The sequence below is a fragment of the Mixia osmundae genome, assembly GCF_000708205.1.
Source record: "Mixia osmundae IAM 14324 unplaced genomic scaffold scaffold_5, whole genome shotgun sequence".
NCBI lineage: Eukaryota > Fungi > Basidiomycota > Mixiomycetes > Mixiales > Mixiaceae > Mixia > Mixia osmundae.
Window position 1 is genome coordinate 918,111 of NW_014575559.1, and position 14,331 is coordinate 932,441.

General features: G+C 53.7%; 7 protein-coding genes across 7 annotated transcripts; 3 read left to right on the forward strand and 4 right to left on the reverse strand.

The window, feature by feature from the left end:
• Positions 1 to 42: 42 nt before the first annotated feature.
• L969DRAFT_622994 (glycosyltransferase family 18 protein) lies at positions 43 to 2,246 on the forward strand (the record flags this gene model as incomplete). Its single annotated transcript, XM_014712707.1, has 4 exons — positions 43 to 1,018; positions 1,066 to 1,433; positions 1,483 to 1,584; positions 1,625 to 2,246. The coding sequence occupies 4 exons, from the start codon at positions 43 to 45 to the stop codon at positions 1,856 to 1,858; spliced, it is 1,680 nt and encodes a 559-aa protein (XP_014568193.1). The 3' UTR covers positions 1,859 to 2,246.
• Positions 1,965 to 3,833, reverse strand: L969DRAFT_49072 (uncharacterized protein; the record flags this gene model as incomplete). Its single annotated transcript, XM_014712708.1, has 3 exons — positions 1,965 to 2,275; positions 2,328 to 3,660; positions 3,714 to 3,833. 3 exons carry the CDS (start codon positions 3,831 to 3,833, stop codon positions 1,965 to 1,967), a joined length of 1,764 nt encoding a protein of 587 aa, XP_014568194.1.
• A 113-nt stretch (positions 3,834 to 3,946) lies between these two features.
• Positions 3,947 to 4,843, forward strand: L969DRAFT_458926 (uncharacterized protein). The gene is made up of 4 exons (XM_014712709.1): positions 3,947 to 4,152; positions 4,204 to 4,383; positions 4,429 to 4,581; positions 4,631 to 4,843. Exons 1-4 carry the CDS (start codon positions 3,977 to 3,979, stop codon positions 4,701 to 4,703), a joined length of 582 nt encoding a protein of 193 aa, XP_014568195.1. The 5' UTR covers positions 3,947 to 3,976; the 3' UTR covers positions 4,704 to 4,843.
• Positions 4,749 to 6,659, reverse strand: L969DRAFT_94681 (uncharacterized protein; the record flags this gene model as incomplete). Its single annotated transcript, XM_014712710.1, has 7 exons — positions 4,749 to 5,007; positions 5,056 to 5,587; positions 5,634 to 5,763; positions 5,815 to 5,955; positions 6,005 to 6,079; positions 6,126 to 6,143; positions 6,195 to 6,659. 7 exons carry the CDS (start codon positions 6,657 to 6,659, stop codon positions 4,749 to 4,751), a joined length of 1,620 nt encoding a protein of 539 aa, XP_014568196.1.
• Positions 6,660 to 7,540: 881 nt separating this feature from the next.
• Positions 7,541 to 10,940, reverse strand: L969DRAFT_87587 (uncharacterized protein). The gene is made up of 6 exons (XM_014712711.1): positions 10,456 to 10,940; positions 10,371 to 10,408; positions 10,064 to 10,319; positions 8,047 to 10,004; positions 7,738 to 7,995; positions 7,541 to 7,687 (listed from the first exon to the last, which is right to left on the reverse strand). Exons 1-6 carry the CDS (start codon positions 10,709 to 10,711, stop codon positions 7,574 to 7,576), a joined length of 2,880 nt encoding a protein of 959 aa, XP_014568197.1. The 5' UTR covers positions 10,712 to 10,940; the 3' UTR covers positions 7,541 to 7,573.
• Positions 10,941 to 11,013: 73 nt separating this feature from the next.
• On the forward strand, positions 11,014 to 13,356 carry L969DRAFT_623066 (uncharacterized protein; the record flags this gene model as incomplete). The annotated part of the gene is made up of 6 exons (XM_014712712.1): positions 11,014 to 11,952; positions 12,003 to 12,313; positions 12,361 to 12,434; positions 12,487 to 12,816; positions 12,868 to 12,951; positions 13,001 to 13,356. 6 exons carry the CDS (start codon positions 11,014 to 11,016, stop codon positions 13,174 to 13,176), a joined length of 1,914 nt encoding a protein of 637 aa, XP_014568198.1. The 3' UTR covers positions 13,177 to 13,356.
• L969DRAFT_87589 (uncharacterized protein) lies at positions 13,001 to 14,269 on the reverse strand. The gene is made up of 2 exons (XM_014712713.1): positions 13,959 to 14,269; positions 13,001 to 13,905 (listed from the first exon to the last, which is right to left on the reverse strand). Exons 1-2 carry the CDS (start codon positions 14,218 to 14,220, stop codon positions 13,187 to 13,189), a joined length of 981 nt encoding a protein of 326 aa, XP_014568199.1. The 5' UTR covers positions 14,221 to 14,269; the 3' UTR covers positions 13,001 to 13,186.
• Between the last annotated feature and the right edge of the window lie 62 nt (positions 14,270 to 14,331).

Genomic DNA, 14,331 nt, shown 5'->3' on the forward strand with positions numbered 1-14,331 from the left:
AGTGCAGCCTGCGCTCAGCACATGCTGCGCACGAGCGCTGTCATGCACAGGAGCTCAACCGCCGGCAATTGGGTCGACTTGGTTGCCAGCAGAGTCCGAAAGCGACTGATACCCTTTGTCCTCCTCGCTGCACTCCTCTTGCTCGTCCTGTGGAGCTACAGCGATACCCGAGTCCAGCTAGCGGCACAAGCTCAAAAGCAGCGCTTCTTGGGTAGCCTCGGTCATCACCCGTCCGACAAAAAGTTCGGCGAGCAACAAGATGACTTGGGCTCTGATGAGCTGTTATCAGATCAAAGTGACGCCGAGCCTGCTCTTCATCGTCAATTGAATGACGAGCTCCTCAACGAGGCACAGGCAAAACGGCCAATATCACCTGCCAAGCCGCCTGTAGCTCCTGCTATCGACGAAAGCAAGCATACCGAGCCAGAATCAACGAGCAAGTCACTCGACGATATCAAGCCAGACGATGAAGCGCGAGAATTTGCATCTCACTTCTTCCCTCCGCCTCCACTGAGCGCAGGTCGAGAGTCCGAGTGGAAGGAGAAGCGAAGACGAGACTTGGCCATTGCCTACCATTGCGTCATCAACGCCGACCAGTGTCCTGCCCACGCCAAAAAGGTCGTCCTTTGTGGGGCAGGACGCTTCCGATGGGCACTCGATGGCACATTTGAGCGCCCTTCTGCTTTCGCAAACGGCGAGGCTATTTTGGCAAAGTCGTTCATGTACGCGATGGATCAGGGAGGCTACCCGTTCATCTATCTGGACGAAGGCGAGATGGGCAAGATCGATGAGATTGTGCAAAAGATCTCTACGCTATACAAGATCCTAGGCGAACATGTCAGAGCGGTCATCTTCGATTACACTGGCGAACGGGAATGCATGCTGAAAAACGCGCGCTGCTTACTGTCTGATACGAACGAGGACGGGATACCCAAATGGAAGATGTTCGCATGGGACGCAATGGGATCGATCTTGCCCGATTACGAGACCGTCTCTCGATGGAAGTGGCATCTCACAGGTAGGCACAAAGTGCTCCCGCCAATAATCTGCTGACTTTTCTCACAGGCATCCCCGTTGCCGAAGCTACATGGCTGGGCATTACGCTGTCCAAGGACTGCAGCATGTTCCCTTACGTACCTTTTGCGGATCGGTCGCACAAGGCATACGTGCTTGGCAAAGAGCGTCGCTACTTTCTCGAATCCAAGTGCTCCTGGCAGCCAGAGGACTTCAAAACGGTCGTCGATGCTACCGGCCTCAAGCTCGTCGCAGGCGTCAAAGAGGCAAAGGAAGGCGAAGAGCCATTGCCAGACTCGATCGAGAATCTCGGCCCTGCTACTCGTGCAGGGTTCATCGAAGCTCTTGGTACCGCAAAGGTCGTCATTGGTGTCGGCGGACCTACAGAATCACCGTCACCGCTCGAAGCTATCTGCATGGTGTATTGCATCGTGCTGTCATGTGACGCAGCTGATCTCGTTTGGTCAGGGCACACCGTTTATCAATCCTGGTCTACCTGTCAATGGCGGCCATGGAACCGAATGGGATGGCGATTTCGTTCACTGGAAAGCACAGGCGAGTCTATTGCATGTACCGGATGACAACAACAGCTGACTCGCGTGAGGAACAGCACAAGTTCCTGCTGCACTATGGTCCGCCTTATGTCTACAATGTCCTCGCGAAGAAGGGCACGGCGCTACTCGAAGCAGTACAATCAGCATTGGCCAATCCTATGACGGAGCCCTATCTCCCGCCAGAACTGTCGGACGAGCAATACCTTGGCCGAGTCGACGCATTGCTGAACGACGACTGGCAAGCCTTGTACGAATCAAAGATTGCCGGTGGCGAATTCTTTGAACCATAGCAAATTTCATTTTAGCACGAGGACGCATAATCATAGAGCAAGCACATACACATGTCAAGAACAGTAATTCGAATTTGTTGTGGGTGGGGCCGTGCAAGCATAACGATCATATGTCGCCAGTAATCGCAGCTCGTCGTGGTGAAGTCGTGACTAGTGAAGCAGAACGCAAGCTGACATGCTCCAGCGCGCTCGTTAGCGGGCCGACCGAGCTCGCTACTTCGAACCCTAGCTTTCTGAATACGCTGAGCACATTTGTCTTGTTGACCGGCTTGGCAACAACGGCACTGAAGATGGTCCCTTCTTCAGACAACGGGTCGCCTTCTGGCATGTCGCTATAGCTCGTCACAGCGACAATGGGCGTATCCTGATTGGGGTTACGTGTGGATTTGATCATCTTAGCAGCTGCCTCTCCATCGACTATCTGCTCTTTCAGCTATTCAAGTTTGCCCATGATGGCATACAGACGTACGTATGGGCATCATCATATCAAGAAAGATGATATCAAATGTCACTTCACCCATCGAGCATCGGATCGCTTCTTCGCCATTGTGCACGACGACACAGCGGCAGCCTAAGCGCGTCAGGAGCGTTTCCAATATCTTGCTCGAGATTGGGTTATCTTCCGCTATCAGACAATCGACAGTGCGCTCAGCTTTGGGATCAACTGGAGAGCCGTCTCGATCGCTGCCGTCGGGAGGTGCAACGAGCATATCCGCCTGCTGCCCTTGACCCGAGAAGGTTCGCGGCATGCTCCATTCGCCCAACGAGGCGACCCTTCTCTCGCCTTCGCTGATAGAATTGGCGCGCAATCTGGTAGGCATTGAGCTTCGTCGAGAGTGCTCATTATGCTCGTGATCTTGCGTGAAGCGGTCTTTGAATCGATCAGCTGCACTAGGAAGCTCTGAAGGTCGTCTGGTATGACTTGCACGATAAGGAGAGGAGGGTAGCGGAAGCACGCCACGAGATGGAGTTGACATCGGCGAGGAAGTCGATGCACTGGGTGAGGGCAGCTTGCCACTGCCTGAACCCGAACGTGACTTGTTACCGTGAGATCCTCCCGAAGCATGTCGCTGTGAGCCCAAGGAGTCTGATAGACCTGTGTTTGGCCCGGTAGAGAATTGATCCGATCGCATTCGTTTGATGACGTCGTCGTTCTTTTGCTTCAGGACATCCAGATTTTTGAAATTGAAGGCGCCGAACTCGTCTTGTACAGGCAAGGGTACGGTCTCCGATCGCTCTCTTCTTGGTGAAGAGCGAGCAGAAGCCTCTGCTGACGATGGCGCTTGCGGCGCAGTAGGTTCTATAGCGCTTGCTGTTGCCGTCGGCAGTGCTGGTGCAGAAGTCACGACAGCAGCGAGATTCGTTGTTGTGATCGAAGACAATAGCTGCGGATATCTCGGCGCAGGTATCTCCTCCAACAAGGGCGGTATGGCAGTCTGATCAGGATCCTCATCGCTGAAAATCTCTTGCGTAGCTCCCCTCGCGTCGAAATAATCCGTGTTCTCGGGATCCTCGCTTGTCGGCACAAAGAAGGCATCGCTGTTCATGAGATTCTCAAAGTCGATAGCCTGCATGAAGGGATGATCTTTGACTTCTTGCGCGCCTTTCGCGCCTAGCCGCCGTTCAGGATCCGTGCAGAGCAGTCTGTTGATAAAGTCGCGCGCTTCGGCCGATATCTCTACTTCGTTCTCGTGCCAGTCTATGCGACGAGATAAGATGTTGTCGAATACTTTCTCGGCTGTTGAATCGTGGAAGGGCGGTACGCCGTAGAGAAACTCGTACGTGACTACGCCTAGGGCCCACTGTGTAGCATCTACATCAGCGCTGCCACGCTCTTCCGCTCCTCTCAGCTCACCCAGTCGGCCATCTCGTCCATGCGCAAGCCAAGCACGACCTCTGGCGCGAGATAGTCTGGCGTGCCTGCGAATCGCTTGCTCGTCGAGCTCAATTGCTGGCTGATCTGGCTCGCCGCCATCATGCGTTCGTCTCTACTGCTACTTAACTATGACATGAGCATAATCAATTTGTTGTGCCTGCGCTTGCTGTTGATGACTTCGAGTGGGATGCAGGTCGCCGAGTGACGGTCGCGGCGCGTCGCTTTCGTCTTTCTCTCCGTCGATGAGCGACCTCGAATCCGCGCAGCGTGCGTCAGTGACGACCTTGCGCAAGCTGCTCAGACTCTTCCTCAGCAACGACGACAATGGCTTGTCGATTGGGCTGCATTCGCCCTCCACCCTAATACGGCCGCAACGCGATAATGTTATCAGCCTCTTTGAGCGGAATATGCGGAATATGTGCGCCATGACATCATGATCATTTGCGCAAGGGCTTAATCAGAGTCGCAGGTATGAATCCACTGGAGGATATGATGCTCAAGCGAAGAGAGAAGAGCTATTCAACGCAGCATCGCGCTTTCTTGTCGTGCCGCCACTTGAGCCGAATCAAGAGCTGCAAGGCTATGTCATGTTCCGCTTCGATACCGAAGAATCACTGCGCGCATCGAGAGTATACTCGGTCGTGTATTGGTAAGCTCGCACGTAACGCTCACTGGAAGTGTTGACGAGCTGCAGTTATGAGCTTCAAGTCGCCGTAAGACGACAAGGCATTGGACAGCGCCTCATGGCATTGCTTGAGCAATATGCGAAGCACTACAGACTGCAAAAGGTCATGTTGACTGTGTTCAAGATCAACGTGGACGCTCTTGCTTTCTATCGCAGTCTGGGGTATGATCTCTCGCGCGCCAAAGCTACTGAAGCTGACTGCCTCGAAAAGATATCAAGAGGACGAGATCTGTCCACGACACGAGAACTATCTCATCCTCAGCAAGCGCATGCAATCGACATGAAGCATGCAACGGACAACAAGGGTCAACAAAGAGCCTGCAATAGAGCTAGAAATGCTCTTTGTGCAGCGTAAAGCGGACCGACTTGCCTGACGCCTTTCTGGTCTCGCTCTGCAGCACTTTCGCCATGCCTGACGAGCCGCAAAAGAAAACGCCCACACGGGTCAAAAGGGAGACTTCTGCGCCCGGCAAATACTGGCCAGATCTGACAGATCTTCGCAAGTTCTCAAAGATCTGTCCGAATGCTGGTCGACCAAAGTATGTCCGACTGCGTAACTTTGTCAAAGCATCGAATTCCTGACCAGCTCTGCTCATATTGTCAGGGCGTTATTATATGAGCCAGTGATGGGCGCACGTATTTATGACAACGTTCCATAGATCTTCAGTAGGCAAGCGGCCAGTCATGTAGATAGATATACGAAGAAAGTCGATCGATTCGTCCTCGATCGTACTGAGGAGTGCTTGGAACCACTCGAAGCTTTCCGCCTCGCGACAGAGCCAGATGAACTCGACTCGACGCAAATGTTTGAGTGTGCCTCGTTTTCGCTGGTTCGAGATATCCTTGAGCACAGAAGCAAAAGGTGTCACGCCGATGCCTGCACCGACCAGTACGGCCACTTCGTACTTGAATACATCCTCTGCTGGAGCGCCATAGGCTCCATCGACTTTCAGATAAGGCATGACGAAGCCGTGTGGCATCGTAACCGGCTCGAAAACGCTAGGTCTGGCTGCTAGCTTCTTCTCGGTTTTGCTCGTTGCAATGGCTGTGCAACCGAGCCGCGTACCCACCGCTTGCGTCCAATCGCCAACTTGTCGCACGTGAACAGAGATGAAAGGATCATCGGGTGCGCTACTGATTGTGAATGGATGCCATTGGAGGCGGGAGACTACAGCATGATCAGTCTTGCTCGTACGAGTAGGCGAGGAGCCTGCCTTCGGGGATGCAGAGAAAGCACCATTGGCCAGCGCGATAGCTCATTGACGATTTCTTGAACCTGATTTCCATCGTGCCGGAAGGATGCATGAGCACTCCAACGATGCGTGTTCGTCGTCTTGAGCGAATCTGCGCATTCGTTAGATCGCGCTCGCGCTGGCACGATAGCTCTATCCATACCTCTCGCCAGACCCTCTCGCAAAAGTAGAGGATGCCTCCAATGATGGTCACTCGCCAAGAGTTGTAGCCGAGACACTGCACAGGCTCGCCGGGCAGTGAACCTCGAACGAAACATCCCGTTGCGTGTGTGTAAAGACCAAGCTATTTCATTTGTGAGCACATGCTCTTACCCTAATCGAGCCGGACCTGCCATGAAGAAGAACGCGAGATGATGCGTGTACCAAAAGGCTTCGAAGCACTGCTTTCGCATGCTATGATGGGCAGTCTGTCGTGCTGATCAGTCAGGCTTCATGCAGAGCAAGCCTGCGCACTGTGTACATAAGCAGCATCTATCCGCGCGTCCTTAGCAATATCTTCAATCGCAAGGAACTGATGCGTACAAGGAGCAGCATGACATGTCCAGTAATGCCAGCCGGCGAGTCATAGTGAATTTGCCAAGCCGCCTGAGGTCGGACTTGGGTGATCTCTACGCCATAGAAATTGATATAATGCGCCGTAACATGGACGATAGTAAAGAAGAGCAGCGAGTAGGCAGTCTGACGATGAAACCAGGTGCCCTCATCGAGCGGCATGAGCCAAGCCAATCGAGGTCGCAAGTAACGAATCGCATTTCGCAGTAGAGGCAGCAGAAGCAGAGCACCATCGGCAGCAAGACATAGTCCTGCACCGCGTGAGAACCAGACGGAAGCTTTGAGACCGTTCAGTGCAGCAAGGCGGGGGTTGTTCTTCTGTTCGACCCAGCCGACGGCGAATAGCGCTGCGTGGCCTCCGTACCATAGGATATTGAAGGCGATCCGACGCGGATTGGCTACTTCTTTGCGAGCCTGACGAATGAGACAATCCATCGCTTGCGTCACTAGCAGTCATCGCATGAATGAGTAACGCATCGCGAGAAGCTGTGAGCGCTTTGACCGCGTTCCATCGCTGAAAGTCACTTTGTAGCGCAGGCTTCGATCCAGATATACGCCTGAACATTTTGCGGATGTCCGCGGTGGGCGAGAGAAGATGCGCATCAGACGGGTAGCTGAGCATTCCTGGCCAGAGCGTTCATGAAACGAGCTTGAGCTCGAGAGAACAGGACATGGCATTGACAATGATTGATGTACTGCTGAGACTAGATTTGAGGTATTCGCGGCAGCCAGATGTGAGCAAGATGTCGTTTGGAGAGGGTCTCGTAGCTCTGCGGATGCGCTTCATCGATGTCGGCGCGAGACTGTGCGCAAGTTGGCTGGCAAGGACTGAAGTACAAGATGTGTCCACTCACGACACGGAGATGAATCTGCTACGTCAAGACTTGCACACTGCAGTCACACATATACGTCAATGATCGGTCCACTTATGATGCATGACTCGCTAAGCAGCAAGCCTCAAGAACAGGCCAGACTTCTTTGACAATGTCGTTGCCATAGTAAGCTTGCTATCAAAGATGACTATGCAGTGAGTTCCAAAGCGAGATGATGAGAATGGTCGCATTTGTGCAAGTCTCTGTCGGGGCCAGAGGGGTAAGTCGGTACCATGGTACCAGCTTCGGAGACATGGCGCTTTGAAGACAAGGACAGCTTCAAGCCTGTCGTAGGACCTTGTCCCTGTCACTGAAGGGGTGACAAGGTCCACTGACGTCTTTCCCAAGCTAATGTCGAGCTGACGGTGGTCGAAGGAGGATGATAGGCTTTCCCATTTATTCGAATAATCAACGCGCAGAAATTCTTACGCTCACACACGACTTCGCGTGTATCGTTGCCCGGCGCGTAACGCTCGATCATGCATTGGACTTTGCGAATGACTCATACGCGTCTGCCGCCGCTTTCAGCCCTTCGTCCAGCTTCGCAACATCCGGCGCAACGCTTGTCGTCGATTCGTCTCTGCCTCCGCCCTGCCAAAGCCGTCAGTCATCGGATTGCTCTCAAATTTCAAGATGCTCACCTTGCCACCGATCACTTGACACACTTTGGCCGACCAAGTCTTTGCCGTGAAGCCTGCCTTGATATCGTGCAGCGGAACGTGATTGGTCAAAGTCACCTTGCCCTCGCTCACGCTGAAGCCATAAACAGCTTTCTCTCGCGTCCTGGCTTCGAGCATCGCGCCCGTCATCGCTTTGCTGCCACTTGGTACGTCGTGTCGCAGTATGAAGTAGCGAGCGTTTGGATTCGCATCAAAGTAGTCAGCGATCTTAGCAGTGATCTACGACCCAAAAGAGTAAGCACTGATCAACAAAGCAAGCAAAGGCCGCACAGCTTTCATGAGGCTCTTCTCTGCAGCACGCGAGTCGTCGCTTATCTTCTTGCTGATAGCAGCCAGGCGATCTTTGAGTGTCGCTTTGCGTAGAGCTGATATGTCAGCGCGATCGAGCTCGACTTGTAGCGTCTTGATGCTTGCAAGCTGCTCTTTGCCCGTGAGCTTCTCGAGGGAATCGAGTTGCATGCTGTACGAGTTGGCTTGGCGATGACATTCGCTTGCTTCGTCTCCTGTGACCGCCGTGATCCGTCGGATGCCCTTTGCGGTGCCAAACTCTTCGACGATGACCAGACTTTGTATATCACCAGTTCTGTTGACATGCGTGCCTCCACAGAACTCAACGCTCGTCGATCGCCATTTTGGATTCTTGAGATCTTTCGCCATCTCCTCCACGCTGAACTCCAACGCTACCACACGGACCGGATCTGGGTATGCCTCGCCAAAGACAGCACGCAGACCCGGTATAGCCTTTGCATCGTCGAGCTTGACTTCTTTGCTATAGACAGGCACATTCTTCTTGATCCAAGCGTTACAGATCTCCTCGATCTTTTGCAGCTCTTGCAAAGGAATGCCGCCTTTGTTCGAGAAATCGAATCTGAGCTTTGCAGGCGCAACGAGCGAGCCTTTCTGCTCAACGTGATCGCCTAGAACTTCCCGGAGCGCAAAGTTGAGTATGTGAGTTCCGGTATGATTGTTCTTGATCGGCCATCGACGTAGCTCGTCGAGAGAAATGACGACAGCGTCGCCAACAGACAGGCTTCCTTCTGTCAGAGTACCGACATGCAAGACGTAGCCTTTGTAAGCCTGGACATCCTGCACTAAGAATTCTGCTTTGCCGGCAATGACAATCGTGCCGGTGTCATTCTCCTGGCCACCAGATTCTGCATAGAGGCAAGTCCTGTCGAGCAAGATGCCAAAAGGTTTACCTTGCTCAATGCTAGACGTGTTGTCGACAAAGCTGCGATCATGATATATCGCCTTGATAGTCGCATCCAGCTGGGTCTCGCTATACTTGGCATCGTCATCAGTCTTCTTGACAGAGTCGGTGCTGTCTAATTTGCCTAGATCGTGTACATCGAGCTTGATGGCGTTTGCTCCTTCTTTCTTGATGCCAGCCTTGCTGACCTCGATCGAGTGCGCCTGCGCCGCGTCGAACTCTTTCTGGTTGTAGCTCAAGCCTTGCTCTTCTGCCATGAGCAAAGTGAGATCGACAGGAAAGCCATAGGTCTCGTATAGTCGCCAGACATCCTTGCCGCTGAGCTCCGTCTTGCCCTTTGCTCGTGTCTGATCGGCATACAGCTCAAACATCTTTTCGCCTCGATCGAGCGTCCGCGCAAATGCAACCTCTTCTTCGTCCAAGATTTCCTTGATATCTGTAGCGCTCTTTGTGATCTCTGGGAAGAATCCGCCCATTTGATCGACGACAGTGGGCATCAAGGTCGAGAAGAAGGAGCCGATAGGGACGTCGAACTTCTTGCGAATATATCGACATCCTCGACGTAAGATGCGACGTAGCACATAGCCACGACCGACATTGCTGGGGACGCCGCCATCCGCAAGCGCAAAAGTGAGTGTCCGAACATGGTCTGCTACGACTCGGTAGGCGGTGTCGATCTCGCCTTGATCTTCTTTACCCAGCTTGCCACCGTACGGTCGCGCGCCCGTCATCTCCTGGATCTTGGCGAACAGTGGCGCAAAGACATCGGTGTCGTAGTTCGAAGGCTTGTCTTGCAGTACTGATACTAATCGCTCGAATCCCATGCCGGTGTCGACATGCTTTGCAGGCAGATTCCTCAAAGAATTATCCTCTTCGCGGTTGTACTGGATAAAGACCAGGTTCCACACTTCCAGTACGAGTGGATCATCCATGTTGACGAGATGGGCTGCGTTGCGACCGCCTACTCGATCATAGTGAATTTCTGTGCAAGGTCCGCAAGGACCAGTTGCGCCCATCTCTGCACGCTCTCCTCCGCTCAGCATTTGCCAAGAGGTTAGCTGAGCGACGTCCACGCACCCCAAAAGTTGTCCTTTGCATTGCCTTTGATGAGATGATCCTCTGCGACGCCGAGGTCCAGCCAGAGCTGACGAGTCTCTTCGTCGGGTACGAGACCCTGACTTTGATCTCCCTCAAAGTAGGTCACGTAGAGTCGGTCTGCCGGTAAGCCATACACTTTCGTCAATAGCGTCCAGCCTAAACTCAGCGCATCCTGCTTGAAGTAATCGCCAAAGGACCAGTTGCCCAGCATCTCAAAGTATGTGTGATGATATGTCTGGGTCCCCAAGTCACTCCAGGGCCGCTAGTGACGAACGAGCAGGCTTACGTCTTTGCCCACGTCGTCGATATCGTTGTGCTTACCACCTATACGTCGAGTGAGCTTACGTCGAGTATCCAAGCAAGCGACGTGCCTGCTCTTATACATTTTTGCGAGTTTGCAGCGCGCTTGAGAGCGCCGAGAGGGCCTTCGGCCGTTCCTAGGAAGCAAGCCTTGTACTGGTTCATCCCGGCATTGGCGAACATGAGCGTGGGGTCATTGTAAGGTATCGTAGACGATGACGGTACGAATGTGTGCGGCAGATCTTTGTGATGCTCAAAGTAGTCAATGAACGTCGCTCGTACTTTGCTAGCGGGCCAGTCGCCGAATTGCGAGCTTGTACTTGCCATCCTTGCGAGCGAGGCGAGACTACTATGAGTCCACTTGAGCGATCCTACCGTCGTTATCGCGCTCCGACGACAAATTTGACGTAACAGGCGCTGAGTGACACGATGACGGTTCTGAGCTTGCCAGGCTCGTAAGAGCATGCACTAGCTGTCTGTCAAGTCGTCTGCTCCCGGTCAGCGGTGATGGGAAGCTGCCACTCGAGCAATCTGCAGACTGACTCGATCACGCGAAAGCAGCAGGAACCACTTCGAAAGCGCGACGACGACCGAGCCTTGTCGACCTTGCCGCGCAAGACGTGGCAGCGATGGCAGCTCGAGCAGCGTGCTTAGCGCTGGCAATAGGCGTGCTACCTGTGCACTCGTTCTATCTGCCAGGTTCTGCACCTGCGCAGTACAAGGATGGCGACAGGATACCTGTCCTCGTCAACGCGCTGACACCTCAGATTGCGCCTCATGCCCAGCTCAAGAGCGTCATCTCATACAATTACTATGAGCCTGCGTTTGGGTTCTGCCAGCCGCCGGATGGGCCGAAGCAGCAGAGTGAAGCGCTCGGTTCCATCCTGTTTGGCGACCGAATCTACTCTGCGCCTTTCGAGATTGACATGATGCGCAACACGTCATGCCGAGTGCTCTGTGCTGCCAACATATCCTCGACGAACGCGCAATTTGTGAACCAACGGATACGGGAAGACTACACGCTCAATGTTCTCATAGATGGATTGCCCGCGGCGGAAATGAAAAAGGATGATCGCACGAACGAGATCTTCTACTCGTCCGGCTTCGAGCTAGGCGATGACTCTTCACTTGTCACGGGATCTACTTCAGGCACGGATGATCATTCGACGCCTACGCTGCATACGCACTACAACTTCTATCTCGAGTATCATGATAGAAGTGACGGCACGCGTCGCGTCGTGGGCGCAGTCGTCTGGCCGAGGAGTATCGACAGCGGTCGACCTTCGTCGTCAAACGGCGAAGCCGATTGCTATGCAGAGCGATCCTATAGACTCTCGGAAACGGCGGACAACGAATTCTTCTGGACGTATTCAGTCTACTGGACACCCTCTGCTACGCCCTGGGCGACGCGTTGGGATCATTACCTGCACATATTCGACCCGAGGATCCATTGGTTCTCACTGATCAACAGTATCGTCATCGCCGTCTTCCTCTGCATCATGGTCGGCACTATACTTGCTCGAGCAGTCCAGAAAGATCTAAGCAGATACAACGCCATCGACCTCGAGGTATGCGTTTCTCAAGCTCTCCTGCTGCAGACCTGATCATCGACGAGCAGGAGGATGTGACAGACGACATGGGCTGGAAGCTACTACATGCGGATGTATTCAGACCGCCCCAAAAGGCCAGCGCGCTGTCGGTGACGATCGGCTCGGGATCCCAGCTAGCGGCAATGACGGGCGTGACGCTCATCTTTGCCTTGCTCGGCTTCCTTTCGCCATCCAACAGAGGCCTTCTACCCACTGTGATGATCGTCTGCTGGACGTTCTTCGGCTCGATATCAGGCTATGTCTCTGCAAGGCTGTACGCTACCTTCAACGGACAAAACTGGAAGACCAACTTGGGCGCTACTGCCTTGACTTTCCCCACGTGCGTGATGCACGAAGGCGTCACGTGAAAGCTGACATGTCCTCCAGCATCCTGTTTGGCGCGCTGAACCTGCTCAACTTCTTCCTCTTGACCTCGGGCTCATCTGGCGCAGTGCCCTTCGGTTCGTCGTCAGTAAGCACTCGTGCTTTAAAGCTCATTTCTCTGGCGCGCAGGCACGATGGTCGCAATCGTACTGCTCTGGTTCTGCATCTCGATTCCACTCGTCATCGTCGGCGGCGTCTTCGGCGTCAGGCAAGGTCCCATCTCAATGCCAGTACGGACCAATGCGATCCCGCGACAGATACCGCCAACAATCTGGTACCTTCGCGCGTGGCCCAGTGCGATCCTAGCCGGCGTGCTGCCTTTCAGTGCAGTCTTCATCGAGCTCTTCTTCGTCATGTCGAGTCTCTTTGGCAATAAGGTCTACTATGCCTTTGGCTTCATGACGCTCTGCATGTCTGTCGTCGTACTGACAACCGCAACTGTCACCGTACTCATGACATGCAAGTCTCATTGTCATGCGCCAGAACAGCGCTGATGGGAAGTTTGTGCAGACTTTGCGCTCTGCGCAGAAGATTACAGGTGGCAGTGGCGAGCGTTTCTGTGCGGAGGTGGCAGCGCGTTCTGGGTCTTCATCTGTACGTCCCCTACACTTCCTCTTTTGTCTGTGCTCATATGCCGGTATAGACGGCTTGTCTTACTGGGCCTCGCGGCTTTCGCTCAATGGCCTTTCGCTCAAAGTGCTCTATCTGGGATACTTGTCGCTCGTCACGCTCGTAACGTTCTTGATCGGCGGAAGCATAGGCTTCATTGCCTCTTTCGTCTTCATGAGAAAGATCTACTCGCACTTGCGTGTCGACTGACGAATGCATTTCACGAGATGTATACCACCCGAGGCACATCGAAGATACTCTTACGTTGCACTTGAAGCTTGTGCTCTCGTTCAATCAACTGACAGAGGGCATCTTGCTGGTCATGTCCATGCTCGAACACGAGTCTAGGCAAGGGGCCCGCTGTTTTTTGGATCAGGAGCTGCGCGTGCAGCGAGAGGATGCGCTTGTAGAATCGCAGGCCATCGTCTGATTGTCGATCAAATTTGTGCTCCCTTGCATTCGCATCTAGCGCCAGCCGATCCTCCCAGTTCAGTACTGACGCGTCCAGTGCAGCCCATTCGCTGGTCCGAATGTATGGCGGGTTCGAAACGACGAGATCAAAAGGCTGTCCGCAGTTCGTTGCCAAAGCCAAGCCTACAAAGCTTTCGTCGAACAGATCCGCCTTGACGAGCTTGACGTTACCGCCGTGTGCTATGCAATTCTCTCGGGCCAAGGCTAGCGCAGCGTCACTCGTGTCGACTGCTGTGATGCTGACATCGTCTGGGTCGAGCGAGTGAGCGATCAAGATCGATATGCAGCCTGAACCCGTCCCTATCTCGAGAATACGCAAAGGAGCGGGCGCTTTCGCCTGCGACTTAGCAAGCGCAACATACTGTTTTAGCGCGTCAACCAAGTCGATGGTCCATTGCTCGGTCTCCGGTCTGGGTATGAGTATGGGCGGACGTATGCGTAGCTCGAGCGAGCCAAAGGGCTGGGTGCCTATGAGTCTTTATTGAGTCATCGCAGCGAAAAAGACATGACCCATGGCGAACCGATGATATAAGCGAGCGGCTTGCGATCGTGCACATGTTGATGAGTCCATCGTCGCAGCTGCCGAAGCTTTCGTCGGGTCAGACCAGCCGAGATGTCGCTTGTTTGCAGAGCTTGTAGCAACCAACGCAGGGCCGGGTGATAGGCTCTTGCTCTTCGTCGGCCTGACAGATCTTGCGTTCTATCTCTAGCAGAGAGGCGACGCGATAGAACCTGCAAGACACGAAGAGGCTGCCAGATCACTCGTGCCCGGCCACCGGCCATGCAGCGGGATCGCGCAACCTGATGTCAACCTCGACGAAACGCGTTCCTGTTGAAACATTGACAGGTTGAATTGTCGCAGTTCTCTTGCCCAAAGCAAAGCGTCATGTCTTT